The following is a 27,270-nucleotide window of genomic DNA, read 5'->3' on the forward strand; positions in this document are numbered from 1 at the left end:
TGCAGGAACAGACTGAGGAGCTACAGGAGAGAAGAGGGAGGTGGAGGAAGGAAGGAAATCAGAGAGAAGGAGGTAAATTGAAGGATAGAATAAAGAAAAGACGGCTGAGTGACAGAAAGATGTGGTGCAGATAAAAGAGACGGAGGTGAAGATAGAAGAAGAGATTTGAGAGAAGAGAAAGAGAGGAAACCAGGTCAGATGACAGGAAACAACGAGTGGAAGATACACTGAGAGGATGAAGAAGAGAAGAAAGTGAAGGACAACGACAGAACGAACAGAGAGAGAGTCTTCTTCAGGTCTACAGGTGGAGATCTGGTGCAGCGTTTGACTGGAGGAGGCAGCCGGATGGAGGGATGATGGATGATGGAGGGATGATGGATGATGGAGGGATGATGGATGATGGAGGGATGATGGATACCAGAAGCATAAAGCTGTTGTGTGTTTGTGGGTCAGCACAGTGAAGCTCTCAGATCTCTGATTCAACACAAACTTCCAGCTGACTGTGACGTCATCATGAAACACGAGGACGCAGGAAAGTTTACTGATGAGAGGACGAAGGGACATCGGGTTGATTGAAAGTGTTGAATATTAACAAGGACCTCTGTCAGGGCTTTAACAGGAGGTACTGATGGCAGCCGGTCGGGTCAGAGATGTTTTGACTGACGGACTGAAGAAGGTCTCAGGTGAGTCACTCTGAAGAGGAAACAGCTGGAAGAATCATTTGTTCACTGACGTGTGAGGACTTTGTTGTAAATGACGTGAACTCTTCAGGATCAGATGGTTCATGAAACGAGCAGAAACACGTCACATGTGAAGAGAACTATGGCAGAAGACAGATCAGAGAGATGGACGGACAGTTTACTGATATTTTAAGGAGAACTTTGGACTGATTGACAATATTCTTGGACAAACTCTGGTTTCTGGGAACGACACTGAACACACCGATCCGTTAAAGTTGCAGTGATATGAGTCGGACCAAGAAAAGTACTTACAAACTCCCAAAGGTCCTGAAGTCTTTGACGGAGACTGAAGCCACCCAGATGGACGGGACGTCTGGTCACTGAGTGAACTTTTTGAGGAGTTTTGTTGAGAATCACTTGGACCTCTGACCCGCGTGTGACAGCTGGACGGAGACCCGAGACGCTCTGTGGAAACAAAACCAGATTAACAATGGTTGAAGAAGTCGTGTGGACCAAAAGAACAAATCTCTCCTGAACAAACTGGTTCTGGTCGGATTGGGACCCCTGGCACATGATGTGGATTTTGGATCACACAGCTGCTCTGATCCTCTGATGTCTTTTTACTGGATATCACTTCATCTCTGACTCACTTTTCTGGATCAGGTCTGGCTCCCGGTTCTGACGGGTCATGTTTCACTATCGAATCCAACCTTCATCTCTGAGCCTCGATGATCAGACGTCCCTCGTTTAGAGTTGACTTGTCCATCTTGTTGGGTTAAATTTATTTTACGATGGTGAATGAAGACGAGACCATGTTTGGACCTGATTCCTCTTCAGCGAGAAGAACTGTGAGCAGATAATGGACTGGAAGGAAGTGTGAGTATGACTGTTTCAACATTTTATGTCTTTTCTGACTGAAGTTTAACAAGCCAGGAAAATACAACAAACCGGCAGAAGAAATAAAGACACACTGAAGGTTTAACTGTGAGGTCCAGTTAACTTTAATGTCGGGTCGTAAACCAACACAGACTCCAGAATCTCAAAGCAGTAAGTCAGCGGCCTTCACGTCAAGCTAAGCTCTCTGAGGCGTCGTTATGTTGGAGGCTGTTAAATGTGTTACAGTCTCATTATCGAGTCTCGCTGCCTCACAGTCCATCACGGTCCATCACAGTCCATCACAGATCATCACAGTCCATCACAGTCCATCACAGATCATCACAGATCATCACAGTCCATCACAGATCATCACAGATCATCACAGTCCATCACAGATCATCACAGTCCATCACAGATCATCACAGATCATCACAGATCATCACAGTCCATCACAGATCATCACAGTCCATCACAGATCATCACAGATCATCACAGATCATCACAGTCCATCACAGATCATCACAGTCCATCACAGATCATCACAGATCATCACAGTCCATCACAGATCACCACAGTCCATCACAGTCCATCACAGTCCATCACAGATCATCACAGTCCATCACAGATCATCACAGATCATCACAGTCCATCACAGTCCATCACAGATCATCACAGTCCATCACAGTCCGTCACAGATCATCACAGTCCATCACAGATCATCACAGTCCATCACAGATCACCACGGTCCATCACAGATCATCACAGTCCATCACAGTCCATCACACATCATCACAGTCCATCACAGTCCATCACAGATCATCACAGTCCATCACAGTCCATCACAGATCATCACAGTCCATCACAGTCCATCACAGATCATCACAGTCCATCACAGTCCATCACAGATCATCACAGTCCATCACAGATCATCACAGATCATCACAGTCCATCACAGTCCGTCACAGATCATCACAGTCCATCACAGATCATCACAGTCCATCACAGATCACCACGGTCCATCACAGATCATCACAGATCATCACAGTCCATCACAGATCATCACAGTCCATCACAGATCATCACAGTCCATCACAGATCATCACAGATCATCACAGTCCATCACAGATCATCACAGTCCATCACAGTCCATCACAGATCATCACAGATCATCACAGTCCATCACAGTCCATCACAGATCATCACAGTCCATCACAGATCATCACAGATCATCACGGTCCATCACAGTCCATCACAGATCATCACAGTCCATCACAGATCATCACAGTCCATCACAGATCATCACAGATCATCACAGATCATCACAGTCCATCACAGATCATCACAGTCCATCACAGTCCATCACAGATCATCACAGATCATCACAGTCCATCACAGATCATCACAGATCATCACGGTCCATCACAGTCCATCACAGATCATCACAGTCCATCACAGATCATCACAGATCATCACGGTCCATCACGGTCCATCACAGATCATCACAGATCATCACAGTCCATCACAGTCCATCACAGATCATCACAGATCATCACAGATCATCACAGATCATCACGGTCCATCACAGTCCATCACAGATCATCACAGATCATCACAGTCCATCACACCTCTGTGGTGGTTTGGTCTCTTGGCTCCGCCCACATACAACCAACCAGTAATAACACACACACTGGGTGTTGTCTGTTGTCCTTCATGGAGGCTGTTATTACAGGTTCTGTTCTCTGATTGGACGAGGAGGAGTGCAGGGACATTCTTCTTCTAATTTAATGATGTCAGAGCTGAAGCCCCGCCCCTTCCTGTTCCCCTCGTGGAGCTTATTGATCAGAGCTTTGTCTGGTGGTGATGAAGATGCAGATGATGTATTGATCCTGTTTGTGTCATTAAACCATGAAGTTGAATCTGATCTCTTCTCGTGTTCATCTGCTCAGTGAACGTGAAACATCTCTGAGTGGAGACGCGACTCGTTGACTGTCAGTTTGATCCATTCGGTCCAATAAAGTGTAGAAAGTCCAGAAGCTATTTTATCTCTATTCATGTTAGCTGGGCGCTAAACAGGAAGTTAGCCTGCTCGGACGGTGGAAGCCTCCAGTGCTCTGTGGGCCGAACCACACAGAACATCTGAGTGTTTCACAGCCGGGACATCAAGCAGACACACAGACACCAAGACTTTGTCGCTGTGTCTCTGTGTCTCTGACTCTTATTGTCTGTGTCTCTGTCTCTTTGTCTTTTTGTATCTCTGTGTCTTCAGGGCGGCTCAGAAGCTCAGTCTGTCCCGCAGGAAGAAGTCCCAGCCTGGTCCCGCCTCCTCGCCCCCTGAGGCCCCGGGGACCCTGCTCTACACTGGGGGCTTCAGCGGGGCCCTGCAGCTCTCCCCGCCCGCCGTCCCACCATGCCTCCTCCGGGCCGGGTCAAAGGTCAAGGACAAGCCGGGGATGGGGAAGGTGAGATGTCAGGTTGTTACCCATAATGCCGTTCAGCAGATTCTCAGCTGCTTCTCAGGCTGCTGGAAGCTCATGAATCCAGTTTGATGCATCAGGCTGTCAGTCGGGAGGGAGGGGTCAAAGGTGTCATGTCAGCTCTGTTAGCTCTGTTAGCTCTGTCAGCTCTGTTAGCTCTGTTAGCTCAGTTAGCTCTCTTAGCTCTGTCAGCTCTGTTAGCTCTGTCAGCTCTGTTAGCACTGTCAGCTCTGTCAGCTCTGTTAGCTCTGTTAGCTCTGTCAGCTCTGTTAGCTCTGTCAGCTCTGTTAGCTCTGTTAGCTCTGTCAGCTCTGTTAGCTCTGTCAGCTCTGTTAGCACTGTTAGCTCTGTGAGCTCTGTTAGCTCTGTTAGCTCTGTGAGCTCTGTTTGCTCTGTTAGATGCTGGCGGCTCGTTGACCTGATGGACCAGCGGAGGGTTTAACGTCCTCTCAGTCACACTGACCCACGTGACTCACAGCTCAGTTCTCCTCTCTGCACCAGACTTCACTCACATTTCTGATTATTTTCCCTCAAAAACAAAGATTGTGTTGTTTGTCTGCAGGATGTGATCTGACCCACAGAGCAGTTTTCAGCTGAATGTGAAAGACACAGTAGAAACACTGCAGTGTGATAATGTAAAGGTCCCTCCTGCTGTAAGTGGCTGGAGATCAGCTGTTTCCTGTCGGCTGCCGGGGGGCTGAGGAGGCGATGATTCGCTCCGCTGACTCGCAGCGACACGTCGTTTAAAGACTGCTGCGTCTCACGTTGTTACTGGCTTTAAACTTGACCTCCTCACCGCCACGAAGCGCCAACTCAGCAGCTCCGAGACCGACCAATAAAAACATGTCAGAGTCACAACATGTAACGGGACGCTGGTCTGAGGTCAGAGACAGCAGCTGCTGGTTTGAAACCCTGCTGGCTATAAAACTAGACTTAGTGATCAGAGCTCAAACAGGACGAAACAAACAGAAATGATCCGTTATTCATCTTTATTTGAATAAAGTTTCACTCTGTCCTGTAAGTTTGCAGTGATTCACTACGTTATGTGAATGTGATTGTTTGTGTGGTACGAACAGTTTCAGCTTTTCTTGTTACTTCTGTATTTTGTGCTGGAAACACAGATGTTATTATTATTATGTACATTATATTTACATCACTTTGTTATGATATTGTCCAGAAGCTTCGTGCTGCCAGACGAAGAAAATGGATCGATAACATGTTTAAAAGTTTACTGTGATAATTTACATTATTACAATATAACAGTTATAATGTGAGACGTTTTATGTTTTAACACGATAAACAGAAGATTTTTGTTTGGTGAAAAATGATTTAACTGTTGTAACAAAGTGAAATCATCTTGTTTGAACGAACCTTTCGTGAGACAGCGTGGTTCTGATCCGTTCTCTTGTCCTGGCGTGGCAGCATGAATCTTCCGAAACATTATCTTTGATAAATATAATGTTTTATAATTATAGATATTAAAGGTTTAACACAAATAAACTAACTTTTAAAATGTGACATGTACTTCCTGTTTGTCTGCAGGTGAGAGTGATGGTCCGGATCTGTTCGGTCCACAGCAGCGAGTCCTCAGAGTCCATGTCGCTCCTCAAGGTGGACGGCAGGAAGAAGCAGCTGACTCTCTGCGAGACATCGTCCGGGGGACTGTCCACCACCGCCGCCCACAGACGATCCGCCGCCGCTCCAAAGACCTTCCTGTTCGACGCCGTCTTCTCCCAGGATGCATCACAGGTGAGACCGGATGTTCTGATCCGTTTGACTTTTCCAGCGTGGCAGCACCAAACTTTGATAGTATTCTTTATAATGTTTGAATGTACAGATGATTTGTTATTATTTATTATTATTTCATGTTTTTTTTATTGATGTGATGACTGTAAACATTCAGCGACAACTTTCTGAATGAACACATGAATGATCCGATGTTCAGAACACAGTTCAACCCATCCAGTGACAAATGAGCCAGTGAGGCTGAAAACACACAGACATGATGGGCCGCAGTCAGAGAGTAATCAGATTACAGCTGTAGGATTTTATAAGATCACATCAGTTTCACATGAATTCTTCAAGAAAATGAGAAGCGTTGTGACCCACATGAGAAGATTCATGTTCTGATGATAACAATCAGTGACGTCAGGAAGCTGAAATTAAACTCATTATATTAATATACTCCAACGTGATTGGACGATACTAACTGGTTCTGGACTCTGATAGGCTGAGGTGTGTTCGGGGACGGTGGCTGAGGTCATCCAGTCGGTGGTGAACGGAGCAGACGGCTGCATTTTCTGCTTCGGACACGCTAACCTGGGTACACACACACACACACACACACACACACACACTCATACACAAATTGTTTTAACATATTATCTCATTGTTGCGTTGACTCCGCCCTCCTCAGGTAAAACGTACACCATGATTGGTCGGGACTGCTCCACTCAGAGTCTGGGCGTGGCCCCCACAGCCGTCTCGTGGCTCTTTAAGGTGATCGAGGAGCGGAGGGAGAAGTCAGGAGCTCGTTTCTCCGTCAGAGTGTCGGCGGTGGAGATCTCCGGTCGGGAGGAGACGCTCACTGACCTCCTCGCTGAATTCTCCTCCTCCTCCTCCTCCTCAGCAGGGGGCCACCAGGAGGCCCCGGGCCCCGCGGTGTCCCTGAGAGAAGACCCCCTCTGTGGATCACAGGTAGAGAAACTCTTCCACTCAGATCGTTCAGCACCAGCATACAGTCACTAGATTTTCAAAATAAAAGGTTGGCACACACTGATGGAGGGATGATAGACAGTTCTCTGTTTCCCTGCACCTGATTGGATGAACAAATAATTGTAATAAGTGATCTGAATAATGTTTCTGTTGTGTTTAGAGCCGTCTGATATTTCACTTTCTGCATATATGATAACTTTTCTGATGCTCGTGCTCATTTATAAATATTATATTCGCAGTGCACTGATGAGACTGAAAGATATCCTCGTTATGACCGGCCCAGTCCTTATTCCCCCTCCGTCCAGGTGTGGTGTGTCTGGTTCTTGTTGGATGGAGGTGCAGGGTGAAGTGTTTGTGCTATATGTTCCTCCAAACGGAGGTTTTTCAGAGCGATTCAATGACGAAGGTCATCAGAACTCTAATGTATTATTGTCTTTTTCTTTATAACGAACATGAAACAATCACTATTAGTCTGCTGATGGCTCTGTAGCTAACTAGCTAGCTAGCTAATGTTACATTGTAATAGCTGTTTTGTTCATGACCATCCCACATTTTGATGTGTTCAGTGTTTCTCACATTATCATGATGGATCCCACTGGACTTTTTCTGTTTTGTTGGCTCATTGGTTGTGTTCCCTCTGCTTGACTAAATTAACTAGTAGCTCTGGTAATGTCTGTTTTTCTTGCGGTTCTGATACTGCAGGAGTGTCTCTGGGCTCATTAGGGAGAGCCGACACTTAACGAGCCCAGAGACACTCTGGAAGGACGAGTGACCCCGAGAGGAGCAGCAGAAGATCAGCACAGAGGCTGAAGAGGTCGGTGTGTTTACCAGGGAAACTACAGCTCACAATCTGCTGTTTCAGCTCTGCCACAGACTGTTCACAGAGCGATAGAGTCAAGCCAATCAGAGCAGAGTAGGGCGGGTCAAGAAGTCCCATGTGGATTCCCGTATGAAGCCTGATATGTAACTCAAGTCATTTGGTACCGCCCCTCTGATTGTAGTGCAGACTGCAGGGAGGAGCCTGTAAAGCACCACTGGTGTCCAGGTGATGAAGCAGAGCGTTTCCTTATTTGATGACTTGATTTAAAGCGTCATGTCATTGCAGCATTGTGATGATACCAGGGTTGCCATGGTGACACAGGAGAAATCGTTACAGTTAAAGACGCCATATCGGAAATGTCCGGTCGCCATCAACAACCACTGATGACGTATGAGAGTCTTGAAGGGTTGAAAGATTTCAACCAATCAGGACCAACAACACCATCAGGTCACCGTGTCTGTCTGATAAAGAGGTGTCTTTATCTCCTGCCTCCTTCCCTTCACTACCTCCTTCCCTTCACTACCTCCTTCCATCATCTTCACATCTGTCCACAACTGTCCAATTAGTCCTGACCTTGGTCCTCTTACTCAGTTTTATCTCCCGGGCTGCTTCTGCTCCACACTTCTTTTTATCTCCTCTCACTTTAATCTCCACTTCTTTCTTCCTTCATGCAGAACTCTTTTCTTTATCAAACCTCATTCTGACTCGTTTCAGCTCTTATCTTTCTTCTCAGTCACGTCGCTTTTCATTCAAGATGAGAAAAGTTAATGATGTTTTAATCTCGACCACACAGTCGAGGTCTTTCTTCTGCTCTGTGACTTCAACGTCACACTTCCTGTTTACATGAGGAGAGGGGCGCCATGTGTCTGTTTCCTCTGGCTTCCTTCTACCTCTGATGTCTCATTCTGTCTCTCCATCAGCTGCAGAACCAGACGGAGCTGCGGGCCACCAATGCTGAGCGAGCAGCGTTTTTCCTGGACGCCGCCCTGGCAGCAAGGAGGAGCAGTCGAGCGCAGAGTGACCAGGAGGCCCGGAGGAACTCGCACTTCCTGTTCACCCTGCACCTCTACCAGGAGAGGCCGGACAAGAGCAACAAGGCAGCAAGTCAGTGATTTGAAACTACTGTATATATGTTCATTCTGTCTCTAAGGGTTTATAAAGGTTATGTCTTCAGGAGGAACCAATGAGCTCAGAGCTGAGAGCCACAGACAGGAAGTCAGACACGTCGTTTCCTTGTTTGGGTTGAATTGTTGGTGTTGACTCTGGACTTGTTGATGTTGACTCTGGACTTGTTGATGTTGACTCTGGACTTGTTGGTCTTGACTCTGGACTTGTTGGTGTTGACTCTGGACTTGTTGGTGTTGACTCTGGACTTGTTGGTCTTGACTCTGGACTTGTTGGTGTTGACTCTGGACTTGTTGGTGTTGACTCTGGACTTGTTTGTGTTGACTCTGGACTTGTTGATGTTGACTCTGGACTTGTTGGTGTTGACTCTGGACTTGTTGATGTTGACTCTGGACTTGTTGGTGTTGACTCTGGACTTGTTGATGTTGACTCTGGACTTGTTGGTGTTGACTCTGGACTTGTTGATGTTGACTCTGGACTTGTTGGTGTTGACTCTGGACTTGTTGGTCTTGACTCTGGACTTGTTGGTGTTGACTCTGGACTTGTTGATGTTGACTCTGGACTTGTTTATGTTGACTCTGGACTTGTTGATGTTGACTCTGGACTTGTTGGTGTTGACTCTGGACTTGTTGATGTTGACTCTGGACTTGTTGGTGCTGACTCTGGACTTGTTGGTGTTGACTCTGGACTTGTTGGTGTTGACTCTGGACTTGTTGATGTTGACTCTGGACTTGTTGGTGTTGACTCTGGACTTGTTGATGTTGACTCTGGACTTGTTGGTGTTGACTCTGGACTTGTTGGTCTTGACTCTGGACTTGTTGGTGTTGACTCTAGACTTGTTGGTGTTGACTCTGGACTTGTTGGTCTTGACTCTGGACTTGTTGATGTTGACTCTGGACTTGTTGGTCTTGACTCTGGACTTGTTGGTGTTGACTCTGGACTTGTTGGTGTTGACTTGAAGACTCAGCCTCACTAATGTAAAATGAGTTGATGTGTCTCACATGAACAGTTCAATGTTGATGAACCTTCTTGACGACAGTCTTTGTTTTCTTGTTTGGGTTGAGTTGCAGATAAGAAGTGATTTCCTGTCTGAGCAGCGGTGAGCTCACCTGTCCAGGTCACAACCACAGACAAACGTCTCTACAGAAACAGCAGGTTATCGTCTCCGACCCCTCAGACAACAGTGAAACCTCCCGTCAGTGTCTCTCAGCTCTCTGTTCATGTCCAACACGTAGCTGCTGATTAGCTTCATCTGAAGCTCCACAGCAACATTAACAGGCGGAGAGGCTACGCTAACACCACCTACGGCCACGTCTGCCTGTCACAGCACACACATTTCCTCGGTTATTAGTGTTTCGCTGCTTCTCGTCCACGACTGGAATAAATCTGCATGGCTAATGAGGCCTGAAGCCTCGGTGTCCTGCAGTGTTTATAGACCGGCGGGTATAAAAGTGTCCACTCAGCTGCTCTCAGCACTTTGTTAATGTTGCTGATGCAGCCGGTGGATCATTTCTCTGACTTAATGAAATGAGGAGGCAGTTTAAAGGAGCAGAGACTCAACAGACTGACGCTGATCTGAGCTGCTGTCATGACACAGACAAATGATTTTTAAAGAATCTGAATCTTAAATTACTCTAATTACATCTCCATGGTTTGTGTGTACATGAATATATTAATGTATTTGGTTTTTAACATTATGGAGTCATGAGTCTGACGGCTGATCCAAAAAGTCTCAAACACCAACAGCTCGTGACTTCAGCGTCCTCCCAGAGATTCAAACTCAGATCAAACAGTGAAAATCAACTTTTTAGGTTTGGCCTAAAAATTGACTCAAGACTTGTTGGACTTGAGACTGAGAGCTTGACTTGGTACATGTTGGTCAAGACGAAGCTGTTCGTCTTGAATTGAAACTTGCCTGTGTTAATTTAGGACTTGTTGGTTTCGACTTGGGGACTTGTGAGTCCTGAGCATTCAATTTAGAAATTGACTCAGGACTTGGTCTTGGATTGAGACTTGGTGGTCTCAGTCAGGGCTGTGTGGAGGTTTTCTGGCCGTAAACAGATTTTATTTTGGATGATGTTATTGTATATTTGATCGTCATCATGTCTCACAGAGGGGTTCTGGTTGTTCTGGTGTTTCTGGGTTCACATCAACTAAACAAAACAAATTAAATGAGCTCAGTATGAAAGCTGTGGTTCTGGTCTCAGCCTGCACATGATCTGTTTATTATCAGTTCTTCTGTCCTGCAGCGACTCTGTCGGCTCACATCCACACAATCACTTTCTCAGTGTGAAGTCTGTGCTGCAGAGCTCATACACACCAGGGTCCATAGACATTTTCTCACATTTAAAGAAGACAACAATGATAACAGCTGAGACTCACTGGAGAGTTTAAACAGCAAATCAATAATTAAAAAAAGCATTGATTATGTTTCTGTCAATAAACAAATCAATGAAGCAGTCAGTTAACCAGGCTGTATCGTCTCTCCGTCTCTAAGTGTCCGGTCGGAGTCGTCTCCACCTGCTGGACTTGGGGAGCTGTGAGACGGACATCAGCAGGACCAGAGAGGGAGGTGGAGGTCAGTGTCTGTCTCTGTCTGCGCTGGGAAACGTCATCCTCGCCCTCGCCAACGGAGCCAAACACGTTCCCTACAGGTACGAGCTCTCACTGCGGGCGTTTTAATGAACCCGCCAGGCGTCAGAGGTCAACGTGCCCCAAACAACAGATGGTCCACAGACTCCTGAGAGGACAGAGAGGACAGAGAGGACAGAGGGAAGACTTTATTGTATTTTTAATGAGTTTCAGTCACTCTGAAACGTTGATTAGACAGATGAATAAATCACGTTGTGTAGCTGACTGCCATGTGTTCAGTCCTCCGGGTGTGTGTTCCGCAGGCTGATTGATTTGTGGATATCTGTCTTTATTTATTTATTCATTTATCTTTTTTTAGCCAGAAAAGTCCTGTTAAAGTGAAACTCTCGCCAAAATGCAACCTAGGCTTTTTTTGTCCTAACACGGAGGAGAGTAAAGGTGGAAAGCTCCTAAAGCGCCGCACTCGGGGATCGACACTTCTCGACTGGCAGGACAGCTGCTGCTGCTGCTAATGTGAGCTGTTCGAAAACCTTTTCAGTAAACTCTGTGCACAAACGATGTTCTCAATGCTCGTGTTCATGTGTAGAGACCCTGGTGACACTACAAGCAAAGTTTCATGTTGGGTCGAGTCTTCTTGGTGTTTTAAAAATAGCGATTTTGATGCTACTGTAAAGTTGCCCCCGAGCACACAATTGAAAATGATTTTGACCCGAAAACGAAACTACGGTAAATCTTAAAAGTGGCTTTTTCGTCGTAATTATGCTTTTACACGAAGGTTTGACTCGGGTACATTCACAAAAAAAGCCTAGGTTGCATTTTAGAGAGAGTTTCACTTCGCTCTTCTTCTTCAGGGAGATCTGGTGTGTCCAGCTCACTGACTCATTTTGTCTCCTTGCTGTTTAATTTTGATTTAATGCTCATTTACAATTTAATAAAAATAGCAGATATTTTGAGGCAGATAAGAAAAGCATTGAACCTGTTTCAGATGTTCAGATTGATGAATTGATATGTTCCTAAATTTCTTAAATGTGTATAAAACCTGATGTCTGCTGGAAACAGCTCGTGTGATTCACTGGAAGTTGTTTGCATGTTGAGCCAGAAGAGACGAAGATAAAGTCGAACTGATCTCGTCTGTTGTTGTCGTGGTTGAAAGAAGCTCGAGCTGCAGTATGTAGATGTGATCGCTCTTCTTTTCAAAGACAGGATTTCACAGCCATTTCTCTCCATTTCTGCCGACAGATCACATGTGGCGTGTGGTTCAAAGCCGGCTTCATTAATGTGAAATCAGAGATCGTTCCTATTCCTTTTTGTGCCCAACTGTTGCGTGGGGTAATGAATGGTTTCTGGGCTCCTCTGGGGTTTCTCAGCCCTTTTTTTTTTGGCTAACGAGGGGTTTCTTGATGTATTATTCAGGGACAGTAAGCTCACCATGCTGCTCAGTGAATCCCTGGGAAACATCAACTGTCAAACCACCATGATCGCACACATCTCCGACTCCCCGGCCAACTACATGGAGACGCTGACCACGGTGCAGCTGGCCTCACGCATCCACCGCATGAGGAAGAAGAAGAACAAGGTACGCAAGGGTTGATTTCACAGCTCAGAGCCGACGAGGAGCCTTTACAGGCTGGAACGGATCAATTATCGGTGATATTTATCAGTCAAACCAAACAGTTTTAAAATGAACACATGAGATCAGGACTGAAAAATGTAGATTTGTTTATCATCATAGTTCCTTTTCATGGAGAGAGAGATTTTTTAAGATTAACGATGATTTTTTTTAGGGATGCACCGATGCATCAGCTGAACATCGGTATCGGCCGATGTTTGCCTCGTTAACTGCCATCGGCAAATAAAAATGACATTCGCCGATGGCCGTGGCCGATGTTTATATCTTGATTTAAAGCTCTGGTCTACGATCTGAGAAAGGTTTGAAAAAAAGCATCCCCCCCACACACATCCCTCCCCTCCGAGCTCGTATCGCTCTCCCCTCGGAGCCCCGCGACACACAAGAGCAACAAACCGGCAGAAACCAAATACAGCAGCTTTGAATTCGGAGTAACGATGTCGGATTCACAGGTCAAGTTATTATGCACGTTGAAACTCACGTAAATCTTGTAAGTCATTACAATGTCCACAGCTAAGCTCCACAGCCAAGCTAGCATAACGTCATTAGCATGCTACAGCTACGTTACCTTACAGCTACTTAATAAGTTACAACAGCTAAGTTAGCCACTTCTAAAAGTTACTGAGGGCCAAGAGACTCACAGATGCTGCCGTCAGCTTTCATCACAACGATCGCTTCCACATTGTGGCTGAAAAATAAACCTTCATGATCCTCGGACCAGCTGTGTGTGTCCCAGCTGCTGTCTGAGCAGCACCGCGACACAAACGTGCCGTAAACCGTGATCTCCTGTTTATGACAGATAAGACACACAAATACACACTTCGCTTCGCGTTGGGGTTTCATTCATCCCTTCATTCCACATACTTGCTGCTTCATTTAGCTGCCACGAGCAAATAAATAGGCTGATTTGGTGTAAACATGACAGCAATGTTAGCTTGTTGTTAGCTTACAATGCTAGCATAGAGGCTAACATCTCCGTCAAACAAGTAAACAAGTGTTGACAATTATGCAGAGACAGACACCGTCTAATAACAGAAACAAACTAACGGCAGCTTTCACAGTCATCAGCAGCATCGGCATGAAAGTTATCTGTGTCACAACATCCACAATAAAGACGAAGGTTACCTGCTCAACAGAAACTCGCTGTATCAGCACCGCTGGCTAGTTCTGGCTGCATGGCACACACACTTCATATAGCAATCCATGACAGCGTTATTTTTGTTTAATAAATTGGTCTGATTGGATTTGTACTCATTCAAGGATAGTGTGATGAAGAGCTGAAAGACTTGTATGTTTCCGTGGCACAAAAAAAGGAATAAATAACAAAAAGAAAAAGCATCTGCATCGGCCAAGTTGTTATGTTAAACATCGGTATCGGTATCGGCCCAGAATTTCACAATCGGTGCATCCCTAATTTTTTTCATCCTTTGTGTCTTAAAATAAAGAAAACTAAAGGACAAAGAAGAAATTGCTGATTAGAATTGTGAATTCTTAATAATCGATTGTTTTCAGAAGTCAAGAGGAGATCTGAGGAAGGAAAGTCTGCAAACACAAAAACTGAAACAATTCAAACACGACAACATTAGTAATACAGAAAAACATCTTGTCAAAGTGATTTATCAATTAATTGACATGAAACTGATCGTCTTCTTTTCTGGAGCGACTTAACTCACTGATTTCCTGACACAGAAACTAAAGGTGAAATTTTATATATAACATTGAAGCTACTTCTGGGCAAACTTTAAGCAAATATCAAGAATTAAATGATTTGTTTTTTTAATCACATTTCAGAGGCTTGAAGATTTTCATATTATTCAACGAGAGTTACAAAGATGTTGTTCTCTGAACGCGTTTCAGTTAGTTTCTTGAGGCAGTAAAAAACCTTCTGCTCTATGATGTGATGGTAGTCATACAGTCATAATTCAGTCAGTTCTTTCTAACATAATATGATAGATAATCAATATCAGTGCTCCTACAGGGATGGTAGCCTCTGTGGTGAGATATAGCACTATATGGAAACAGGGGTTACAAGCTTCACCGTCTCATTGGCATTCATTTTGATCGAGCCTTCAGTGTGCACTTTTAACCTCAAACTGTATCGATGAAGGACGGCCCAGAAATGGATTTGCCTTCAGGCTGATCGCTTTGTCTCTGTAGTGTGTTAATGCTCTGATGTTTCTGTCTCTGCAGTACGCCTCCAGTTCGTCCGGAGGGGAGAGTTCCTGTGAGGAAGGCCCGTCCCATCGACCTCCTCACCTGCGACCCTTCCACCCCCGGACCATGGCCCTTGACCCGGACATGCCCCTGCTGCTCTCCAGCGATCCCGACTATTCCTCCAGCAGCGAACATTCCTGCGACACCGTCATCTACATCGGGCCTGGAGGGACGGCCATCTCAGACCGAGAACTGAGCGACAACGAGGGACCGCCTTCTTTTGTTCCTATCATCCCCTCCCTGAACAAAAAGCGAGTCAAAGATGCTCCCCGGTCTGACGGTGATCACTTTAAGTGTAACACATTCGCAGAGCTGCAGGAGAGACTCGACTGCATCGACGGCAGTGAGGGCCCAGCTGTGTTTGGCACAGAGGGCAAAGCAGCACAAGCAGCAGCACTCAGGACTCACCCTGGAGCAACTAAACCCTCAGAGGCAATGTCTCCACCCAAGTCTGATACCAACTCCTCCCTAAAGTTCTTCGAGAGCACACCAACCACAAGCACAAATAAACCTGCACAGGAACTGTCCAGATTCCCTTCAGCCGGCGGCCTCATGGACACGTCCAAGCGGACTAGTGCAGATGGTGAAAAACTTTCAGCCAACTTCTTTCAGCAATCTGTGATGAAGCCCAGCTGGAGTTTCTCCCAGGATCCAGAGCCAGTTGTGCGAGAGAAGGTCTACTTCAGAGGAGGTGTGCCCAAGCCATCAGCCTCACCATCCTTACCCAGGACATCCAGGGCAGCTTCTCAGCCCGGGGAGGTCGTTGGTAGGACTCCCCCTGTGGGTATGAGTCAACAGGCTCTGAGGCAAGGCCAGCCAGAGGGGTCCTCAAACATGGAGAGGGTCCCTCCTACAAGCAGATCTGTCATGGATGTCAACAGTCTTCGGGCAGCTCTGTTAGGAAGGTGCCTGGACAGGGATTTTCTGAGGACTACGGTTACCCTGCAGCAGCCTGTGGAGCTGAACGGAGAGGATGAGCTTGTGTTCACGGTCGTAGAGGAGCTTCCTCATGGCCTTGTCCCAGACAATGGCCGCCCCTCCAACCTGCTCAGTTTCAATGGTGACTGCGCTCTGCAGGGACCAGCTTCCGGCTCTCGCCCTGTGAGCATCATCAGCAGTATTAATGATGAGTATGATGCTTATACATCTCAACAAGGAGCCGTGGGACCAGGGGCTGATGTTAGCATGTTTTCACAAGATGGCAACAAGCAGTCACCTGTTTGTTCATGGCCAGGTGAAGTGAGTGTTGATTCAGCTGAAAGTGGAGTGACTCATTCAACAAGCAGCCTTTACTTGAGGGAGAAAAACATGGTAACAGGGCATGCATCCGCGCTAACCTCGCCATTTCTTAAACAGCCATTTTTGCAGCATGGCATCAAGAGCTCCCTGAATGACAGTGGCTGCTTCTCAGAGCTGGACAGTAGCCACGCTACTCCAAACAAGTCTCCCTTTATCAAGTGTCCCCCATTGCCTGACTCAACCAAAGCCTCTCTTAAAGGCTCTCTTAGGATGAGAGCCAATACTCTGAACACTTCAGCCCAGATTCCTCATCACGCTGCCCATTCCAGTCTTCCCAGGAAAAACAAGTCTACCTCATCTGCAACTGTGGGCTGCAGCAGGCAGGAAGGCAGACATGAAGACTTTTTGCTTCAGGGAAGCAGTGACTTTGATCCCAGAGAGGTTGAGTTTCTCTCTGCAAGTAAGCCACCAAGAAGTGGCACAAGTAGTGTTTCCTCTAAGAGGCCCGTAGGAAACAGTAACAGTGTCCCTCGGCCTCCAAAAGCACAAGTGTCGTCTTCAGCTCAGAGGGTTGTTGATGGTTGTGAAAGACCGAGCAGCAGGAGAGGAGACACCCTCATCAAGCTGCCACGACTCACCCGAGGTGCAACGACTCTGGGGACTGTATCCACTCCCCAGAGTTCTGAATCTAAATGTGGTCCTGGGAGCACGTCAGTGATGGGCACCCTGAGGTTTTCATCCTTGGGGAAAAAGGCAAATGGGCAGAAAAGCATCGGGATCTCTAAGTCTGGAAACATCTCTCCTTCTGGTCCACCTGTCAGACAGTCAAGCCAAGAACAAAAGACAAGGACTGCGTTATCTCCAAGTGCCTTTAAAACAAACAGCGACATTGGAAAGTCCTCATTTCCTAAAGCATCGACCTCAGAGGAAGAATTCAGCACCAGGCCGCGGGCAGATTCCTTTAGTCACAGGACGTCCAGTCTAAAAACAGAGCATGTCTCTGCCAAGACTTCAAGCCTGAAGACACGTGGGACCAAAGCAGAGTCCTCCAGGTACTACGGGAGTCTGATGTCTCTGGAAAGATGTGACAGCCAAACCTTAGCTGGGTCCAAGCATGAACTGTTCAGGGAGAACAGTGGTGCTACTGTCGGAGGAAACTGCAGATCCAACAGATCTGTGCCAAGACTCGGAGTTCCAGCATCCAACTCCACCTCTGCTTCTTCTTCTTCACAAGTTTCCCCTGGTGTCTTTGCAACTACAATCAAGGCACTGGGGCAGGTCAAAGGAAACAGCAGCTCACGAGCAGCAGTTTCTGGTGGCTCAAAGGTTCGAACCCTGTCTGCCAGTAGTTCCAAGAGCCTGAGCTCCTCCCCGAAACTTCTTGATAATGTAGCTGGACGCAACCCAAGCCTACCTCCAACAGGAAAGTCCCCAGCTCGGTCGGGGACAGGAGCCAAGATGGGAAGAGGCACTATCATGGGCACAAAGCAGGCCATTAGCAGGGCAGCTAACAGCCGGGTGAGCGAGCTAGCCACTGGGAGTCAAAGGAAGCAGCTCAGCAGGGGGCCCGGAGTGACAGGAAATGACGCCACTGACAGCGGGACTAGTAGCATCAGCGGCTCGCCAACCAGCACGCCGCTACCATCACCTTACAGCAAGATCACCGCACCTCGGAGGCCGCAGCGCTACAGCAGCGGGCACGGCAGTGACAACAGCAGCATCCTCAGCGGGGAGCTTCCCCCAGCCATGGGCCGCACCGCCTTGTTCTACCACAGTGGGGGGAGCAGTGGCTATGAGAGCATGATCCGAGACAGCGAGACCACTGGCAGCACATCTTCAGCACACGACTCCATGAGTGAGAGCGGAGTGTCGTTGTCCAATAGGAGCAGAGTTTCTAAATCGCCCAAGAAGAGAGGAAATGGTAAGTCACAGCTGACCAGTTGACGTGCACATTTTAGTGTACAGGTGTTAAAGTTCCCATAAAACAGCTAGTGGGGTGCTGCTTGCTCCTGCAAATGTACCTGTTTCCTGTAGAAACAGGCAACTAGTCCACCGGGACGGACGTGTTACCGACGTGATTCGGTCACGGGAGCTGATCACAGCTGTTCTAAACAATGCTCGTGTTCCCACTGACTGTACCATGGCACGTCTCAGCTGTGTCCCAGAAGAAGACAAACCAACTCTATTTTCAACAGAAGCAGATGCGTCAATCTGCACAGAGCAGATTGAGCCGGACAGGAAGTCAGACAGAGTGGAAGTGCATCCAGTCCTTAAAACAGACAAATAACGAGACGATTTAATTACTCACCCATGGTAGAAGCACAAACACCAAGAGAAATGATTAAATAAACACAGTCTGAGCAAGTCAACAATATCAGGCAGCCATGACGCTTCTCAAACGGTCCCAGTGGGATGTAAGGTCGCATGGAGGACGGACAAACCAGGTAACAGAGACGTGCCGGGTAGAGTCAAGAGGTTAGATGAAGTCTTAGTATAGATAGTGGTTGACTTTGTACACTGACACATTCTGTATGTGTCGACTGTATTCGTTGCTGAGCTTTATTTGAAGTGTGTGTGTTTTAGATAGATCATAGTGTGTACTATGGGCATTTAAAGTCATAAACAGTGAATAAAAACTAGCAGCTCATGTAGAGGAATGTAGGAAAGTGAGGCTGATATATTTTCCACTGTATCCAATTATTATTGAAATGAGTTTTTATATCGTCAAAGTTAAAGGCAGACGTTTAAAGCTTAAATCTGACATTCAACAACTGTTTCTCAGTGTATTGATCCAGAGAGTGAAGGAGCCATAAAACTGGCTACATGGAGAAATTAACATATTTATGACTTTTTCCAAAATGTGCCTCCATCCATCACCGTGTGTGATGATGTGCTGAAAGCGTCGGTTCACTGTAATATTTTCATGAATGCTGAGCACACTGAAGGGTTCAGGTATCATTTCTGTGGGAGCATCTATCAAAGGCTGATGTTTCACTGCATGAATTTATCCCTCATCCCGGCGTTATCGTTAAATCTACATCGCTGCACATTATCTGGGACGGTGTTGTCGTGCACTCAGCCTCGGCGCTGTTACCTTCCTGCAGCTGATTGTGATTCATGCGTCTCGCTGGCAGCAGCGACACACAGGTCAGGCAGTCTGATGCATATGGAATCAGCACTCGTGTGATCTGCCTGCCATCAGTCGCTCGATCTCGGCTCGTTTCTGCCTCATGAATATTTCATGAAGCCGCGGCGTCTCCCGGTGTACATATCCAACGCCAATTATCACCCACACACCTCCCTCCACATCCACTGCACACCACTCCAGAGCACACACACCTCCTCGATCTGTCACTGGTTCTCAGGCCTTTAATAATCATAAGTGGCTTTCTGTTCGTAGCGCTCGCTGCTGCTTCGTGTTTTACTCTCTGCAATTCTGATAACCCTTAAATTAATTTGTACACAGCTGTCTGACAGCCATGTGTACAGAGTCATTAAAATAAGATGGAGGTCTTTAGGTTGACGGCAGAGGTGCTAAAACCTCATCAGCAGCACAAATGGTTGTTGACACAGAATGGAGGTATTGGCTGAGTTAAAATGAGAGAAAAGATGAGGCTAATTAAGAATAATGAGCTTTGTGAGCCGGCAGTCAGATACCGATATCATCAACTAAATAAATCAATATAAAGTAAATATAGTCATCATCTCCTCCTGATGATATAAAGTCAGGCTCAGTCATCGTCTCCTCCTGATGATATAAAGTCAGGCTCAGTCATCATCTCCTCCTGATGATATAAAGTCAGGCTCAGCCATCATCTCCTCCTGATGATATAAAGTCAGGCTCAGCCATCATCTCCTCCTGATGATATAAAGTCAGGCTCAGTCATCGTCTCCTCCTGATGATATAAAGTCAGGCTCAGTCATCGTCTCCTCCTGATGATATAAAGTCAGGCTCAGCCATCATCTCCTCCTGATGATATAAAGTCAGGCTCAGTCATCATCTCCTCCTGATGATATAAAGTCAGGCTCAGTCATCATCTCCTGATGATATAAAGTCAGGCTCAGCCATCGTCTCCTCCTGATGATATAAAGTCAGGCTCAGCCATCATCTCCTGATGATATAAAGTCAGGCTCAGCCATCGTCTCCTCCTGATGATATAAAGTCAGGCTCAGTCATCATCTCCTCCTGATGATATAAAGTCAGGCTCAGTCATCATCTCCTCCTGATGATATAAAGTCAGGTGAAGTCTCGTAGTCCACAGAACATTTCTGGAGCTTCACAGTAAAACAGAGTTGCAGCGTTCTGCTGAACACCTGAAGCAGCTGGAGATGATTCAAACATCAGATGTCTCCATGCAGCTCGTCTGCTGTGATCACAGTCTGCAGGAGAGAAGAGATGATGATGGATTTACTGTTTGAGTGAACTGCTCCTTTATTCATTTTCTCCCATCAGGTTTCCAGCGGCGCCGTCTGATCCCCGCCCCCCTCCCTGACACTTCCTCTCTGGGCAGGAAGGTGGGGAGTCAGTGGGTGGACCTGCCTCCGCTGGGCGGCACCCTGAAGGAGCCGTTTGAGATAAAGGTGTACGAGATCGACGATGTGGAGCGGCTGCAAAGGCGGAGGGAGGCGGTGACAGGGTCAGAGGTGAGGCCGACTCCATCGCTTCAATAAATGTTGTTTTAACTGTTAACGTTCAGTCGAGGCTGGGCTGAGTCACTCTTCAGTCAGTTCTGGTTCAACCCTCCTCTCATGGTCCAGTCCAGCTCACACTGCTGATGTACTGCAGAGGCTCAGTGATAAAACATTCTTTTGTATAATTTATAATTTTCAGTCCTCAGAGCTTCACAAAGTTAATGACGACAGTGTTTACTCAGATAGGAGCAGATTTGCATTGAAGATCTCAGATATTATCTGTCAGACTTTAACACTCACACTGAATTATGAATATCTGTCGAATAAATGAGTGAATTATCTGCATATAATGATAGTTAATTAGCTCTAGAGCAGATACTGAGAGGAGGCGTGTTCTTCTAAGAAAACGTTTTGACCATTATTCAACTGATTCGCTGAGAAGTTTTGGTAGTCTTTGTGTAGTTCCTCAAAAATGATCATCAATGAATAAGTCAAGAGGCAGATTTAATTTAAAACTTCAATCACACGTGAGAAAAACTCAGGTGTCTGGATCAGAAGGCAAATATCTTTTCATGAACTCAGGTTGATCTGACCTCAAAAATGTCCTCATCAGGGTCTTTCTGCTAAAACACATCTGCAGCTAAACACATCTGCAGCTAAAACACATCTGCAGCTAAACACATCTGCAGCTAAAACACATCTGCAGCTAAACACATCTGCAGCTAAAACACATCTGCAGCTAAACACATCTGCAGCTAAAACACATCTGCAGCTAAACACATCTGCAGCTAAAACACATCTGCAGCTAAACACATCTGCAGCTAAACACATCTGCAGCTCAGACGTCACCATCACATCCTTCAATCATTGAGGAGAGGAGAGGGGAGGAGAGGAGGAGGGCTGCTGTGATGGATGAAGGTTGGTTCTGGGCTGGTGGGTCTTTACGCTGGTTCCTCTCAGTGTTAACGGGTCGTTGACCTTCAGTGAGGAGAACAGACTGTTTTCACTGTGATGATCTTCTTCTCTTTGTTTCTCTGCAGCCGTTCCACGACGTTGAGAAGGTGAGTTATGAAAATTAAATGAACCATCTAACAGAAATCTGTCATCTTCTCATCTTCTGTTTTTAACATCTTGTTCATGACGTTTATTTTAATGAACATCTACTGATCTGAAGACTTTCCCACTAAGATATCTTCCCACCAGTAGTCTGATTGTTATAAATGAGACTGATCACTTGTGAACTCGGACATTAGCTTGAGTGTCTCTGATGTTTATTAGCAGCAGCCTCGAGCTGCTTCAGTCACTAAACACTCATGTTGTTGTTGCTTGAGCTAACACGAGCTCACTGGTTCTGATTCTGGTTGCAGCTGTTGAGCTGAAGAGACGTGATTGGCTGAAGGAGCACATGAAATAAATGTGAAATTAAATTAAAAACAACAAAACAAGATGGAGTTCTGCAGGAATGAGTCGTAATACCCTCAAATCATTATTGAACTTCCCGTTCCCTCGTCTCAAAGTTAACGGGTTGTTCTCCAACATAAACTCATCATTAAATGTCCACAGTTTATTTATAAAGCTCTTCATGTGTTAAAAACGGTTAGCGGTTGCTAACAAGTGTCTCAATGAGACTACAGAGGTTCAGTCAGGACCACTTTGTCAAAATAATCTTTATTTACTTGCACAAGTTTCATTTGGCGGTATGGTTCTGTTCTGGGACCCCCTGCTCTTCCACGCGCTTGCGTGGAAAGCCTGAGGCAGGAAGAGCACACCTTCCTGCCCTTCACGAGCCATCGTGAACGGCATAAGCAGGAAGCGCAGCAGCAAAGAAAACCCTAGACAGAGCAGAGCAACCAACAAGCTACAATGTAGGATTCATAACAGATGACGGGAGGCGCTGGGGTGGAGGTGGGTTGCAAAAAAGCCAGCAGAGGAAGCAGCAAGTGAGGTCGGGCTAGAGCAGTTTAAATAGCGCGCTCTGAATGCAATTTCCCAATAGGAAGCGGGCACGGGGAGTCAGCTGAGCCATCAGCTGATCTGCTCCGTGTTGACAGCTACGCTGTTGATGCTGATTTAGAGCTTGACGTCGTGGCCTGCCAGAACTAACGCTACGCTTGATTTGTCTGGGACATTAAACATCCTCACAGCGAACACAGAGACTCATCTACTCACTACTTTACTTTATTTTGGTGAATGCTTTGATTCTTGAGATAAAATACGATCTGATGATTATGATGATGATCTGAAGACTGGCAGCAGAGTACAGTCAGTAGTGTGAGATCACTGCTGTGACGCCTGACCTCAAACACCTGTAATGAAGTGAAGCTGAGAGGCGACACTGATCCACCTCTCTGTCACCTGTTTGTCTTCAGCTGTCCTTAATCCTTCGCTCAGCGTTTGTCCCGCAGATTAAGTCCACAGCAGCAGATTAGCGCCCATGCTAATTTTATCTCTGGCTGCCTTCTAATTAAATCCAGCAGTGGTGACAGACTGAAGCCTCAGAGCAGGTTAGCAGGTGTGGTAATCCCTCTCCTGCCGACACATCACTTCGCTCTGCGGGGAGACTGAGCAGGTTGTTTGTTGGGTCCTCAGGGTTTGCTCTACTTTAACGCCCGGCTCAGGATGCTGGAGAAGAGGCAGCAGCAGATCAGAGAGCTGAAGAGCAAACACGAGAGGCTGAAGGTGGAGCTGGAGGAGGCCAAGACCCGGCTGATGCTCGAGCCGGGCAAGTGGAGCGGAGAGTGTGAGTATAATCCTGTCAGCTGAGAGCAGGACGGTTTGTACAGGACGGTGAGAGAGACAGTGACTGCAGACAGGAGGGTGAGAGAGACAGTGACTGCAGACAGGAGGGTGTGAGAGACACTGACTGCAGACAGGAGGGTGTGAGAGACACTGACTGCAGACAGGAGGGTGAGAGAGACAGTGACTGCAGACAGGAGGGTGTGAGAGACAGTGACTGCAGACAGGAGGGTGAGAGAGACACTGACTGCAGACAGGAGGGTGAGAGAGACACTGACTGCAGACAGGAGGGTGAGAGAGACACTGACTGCAGACAGGAGGGTGAGAGAGACACTGACTGCAGACAGGAGGGTGTGAGAGACACTGACTGCAGACAGGAGGGTGTGAGAGACACTGACTGCAGACAGGAGGGTGAGAGAGACACTGACTGCAGACAGGAGGGTGAGAGAGACACTGACTGCAGACTGCAGATCTCAGTGATCGTCACACTGTGATGGACAACATGTGAGTCAGAGACTCGTGACGTCGCCCACAGAGACCTCAACCAATAAATGACGAGTTTGTTAACCTGCTGGTGTCAGCAGCAGCTGACTGTGAATACACTGTTTCACTGAACTAGTCACCTCAACATCACCAGACTCCATTAACAAACGTAGTGATTTTAAGAGTTGTTGAGTTAAAACAAACTTTATAACCGTTGTGAAACTCTGACTGAACTCTAACTCGGCCCAGTGGAGCCTCTGGATCCAATTAGACTCTCCAACATGAATTCACATCCATTCACCGCTTTGCATTGACTACAGTATGAACATAACTTCAAATGACATAAAACCATTTTCTTTTTATAAAAACTATCCAACATTTGTGGGACAACTCTGAATGTAAAAGTTCTCTGAGAGTGAAACAACATTTTCACTGAGTCTTTGATCTGAATGTTTCCACTGCTTCAGTTTGTGTGTTTTTGTGTGTGTTTGTGTAGATGCTGTGTAGAACTCACTGTCTTTACATTACATCCCTCTGAGCGCTGACCCCTCTCTTCCTGTCCTCCCTGTAGTTGATGTGGACCCAGACCTGGACCGGGAGTCCCAGGAGTACCTGGAGGCTCTGGCTCAGGCCACGGCCGAACTGGAGCACTGCGTCAACCTCTGCAAGTCCCACGTCATGATGGAGACCTGCTTCGACATCGCCGTGACGACAAGCACTGCCGCCACGCAGGGAGGACAGCAGGAGGTGGAGGTGTGAGAGGAGAGCTGGGTATGGATGTAAATCAGAGCTGGATACTGCTCCACGACGGTCACTGAGGCACATATTAGTATGTTAGCATCTGATTAGCATCAACGCTTTTGACTTCCTCCATTTGAAATACAAACTGGAGCTCATTGTGCCTGTAAGTGTTACTGACACTGTTCACACCTGATATCAACATCCACCCTGAGAGATCCGATCACACCTGGACAGCTGTCAGTACAGGTGTGAATCTCCAGGTGCTTCACTGTGATGTAAAGGACATGTTTGATAACCTGCTGATGTCAGCAGCAGCTGTTTGTGAACACAATGTTTCATTGAACCAGTAACACAACATCACCAGACTCCCTTAACAAATGTGGTGATTTTAAGTGCTAAAGTCTTACCTGCCAACATTTAGCAGCTGTTTGAACACACTGTTTACACTGATTTCACCATTTACACTCAATTTATGAAAGAAGAAACATTTCATTGATCTAAACATGTCACATTTTACAAACACACTAAACAGTAACCAGTATAGGCGACTTCTTTGTCCCCAGACTCCCTTAACAAATGTGTCAGTTTAGTGAGTTGTTGAGTTGGAGACACTTTATAAACTGTGTGAAACTCTGTCTCTGACTGATTCTGACTTATTTGTTCCTTCTTGTAAATTCAGCAAATGTTCTCCATGAACTTCTTTCTGTCTTTTAGTAGAAACATGGAGTCTGTTTGTCCCAGTGATGGACGGGTTGGTCACATGGTCACTCAGGACTGAGGGTGTGAACAGGATCAGTAGATTACAGCAGTGCATGTTAACACCACCTCCCCTCTTCATTTAATAAACTTCCCAAAGCTTAGAAAGTGATTTTTATATTCATGATGTCTCGTCTCACCTCGGTGCATTATCCAGCTCTTATGACATCTTCATGCCGACCAATGAAAGAGGAGAGAGTTTGTGAATCGTGATGACGGACTGAGAGGCAAACAAAACATCATTTCTATCAGCCGACAGCTTCATTCATTCATTCAGTCGACGCTGTACACAGAGACAACAGGAGACGATGGACCATCTTCTGGATGTTTGTCCAGAGGGACAACCTGCTGGTCCTGGATCAGCCTCATGAGGATGAAAGCTCTGGAAGTGCCTTTATATTTATGATCTAATTGAATAAGTTTATTTCCTTTATTTCTGATGTTTTTTATATTTCTCCTGTCTGTTGTTTTATGGTGCTGACTTGTATATTTGTGATGCAAACAGATGACGTCTGCAGGTCGTCTCCTTCCTCTCTGACACACAGGACATCATCATCGCTGACAAACGTCTATGATCCGCTCAGAATCAGAGAGAAAGAAGCTTCTAACTCCCCGAGAAGTTTTCTTCAGTATCAAAGTAATCTATTACATCCACACTGCAAACAGGAGCAGCTAACAGCTCAGTCAGCAGACTCTGACCTGAACTTTACATGGTAAACATATATATTTAGATCTGATCCACTTTTCTTCTGCCAGACTAAAACAAAAAACCATGAAGTCTGGTTTTACTGACAAAACGCAGCAGCTTACTGAGTGCAGCTCATATAAATGTTAGCTAAGTGCGTTTCTGCAAAAAACACTCAGAGTTGATGTTTCTGTTTCAGTTGAGTCAGTGTGTTTGTGCTCTGCTGAGGCTGGAGCACATCCAGAGGTTTCACAGATGTGTGAGGTGAACGACCTGTGGTGTGAGACGTTACGTACACGTTCACACCTGGTGACTGAGATGACTCGGAGAACATTTTCTTTCTGATTGATGGAGTAAAAGAAGAGAACGAGAGGAGACGAGCTGTTGATCAGCTGATCTGAACAAGTTCATCAGGTTTTAACGTTTCACTCAAACTCAACAAGTTCTGAGTCTCTGCTCATCGCTCTCCAGCTCTCCGTCTCTGTTTCCTCATCTCGTCGTCTCTTCGTCTCATCGTCTCTTTGTTTCTTTGTCTCTTTGTCACTTTGTCTCTTCATCTCTTTGTCTCCTCGTCTCTTTGTTTCTTTGTCTCTTTGTCTCTTCGTCTCTTCGTTCAAACATTCTCAGGCTCTTTTTTAAAGTTGCTGCATGAAAACTTTTCTTGTTTTTAAAGACGTCCTGCGTTCAGTCTTTGTTTCTGAGGTTGCTTGTTGGATTCAAACTGTGTTGTGAGACTTTAATAAGACATATTTTTTATTTCTTTTGTTACTGTACAGTTTTCTAATGATTTGTAAAGAAAAGAGCAGCGTGGAGCGGTGAAGGATGAGCAGGTCGCCTCGTGTCATTCATGTAAATAAAGATTCAAGTCTTTGTGA

General features: G+C 46.2%; 1 protein-coding gene across 1 annotated transcript; it reads left to right on the forward strand.

The window, feature by feature from the left end:
- kif26aa (kinesin family member 26Aa) lies at window positions 1-27,270 on the forward strand. Its single transcript, XM_084376749.1, has 13 exons — window positions 1-1,556; window positions 3,823-4,015; window positions 5,573-5,779; window positions 6,260-6,353; window positions 6,447-6,727; window positions 8,486-8,669; window positions 11,188-11,344; window positions 12,696-12,858; window positions 15,100-18,283; window positions 20,816-21,006; window positions 22,035-22,055; window positions 23,584-23,734; window positions 24,785-27,270. Exons 1-13 carry the CDS (start codon window positions 1,540-1,542, stop codon window positions 24,970-24,972), a joined length of 5,031 nt encoding a protein of 1,676 aa, XP_084232875.1. The 5' UTR covers window positions 1-1,539; the 3' UTR covers window positions 24,973-27,270.

The sequence above is a fragment of the Pagrus pagrus genome, assembly GCF_965226575.1.
Source record: "Pagrus pagrus genome assembly, chromosome: 16".
Lineage (NCBI taxonomy): Eukaryota > Metazoa > Chordata > Actinopteri > Spariformes > Sparidae > Pagrus > Pagrus pagrus.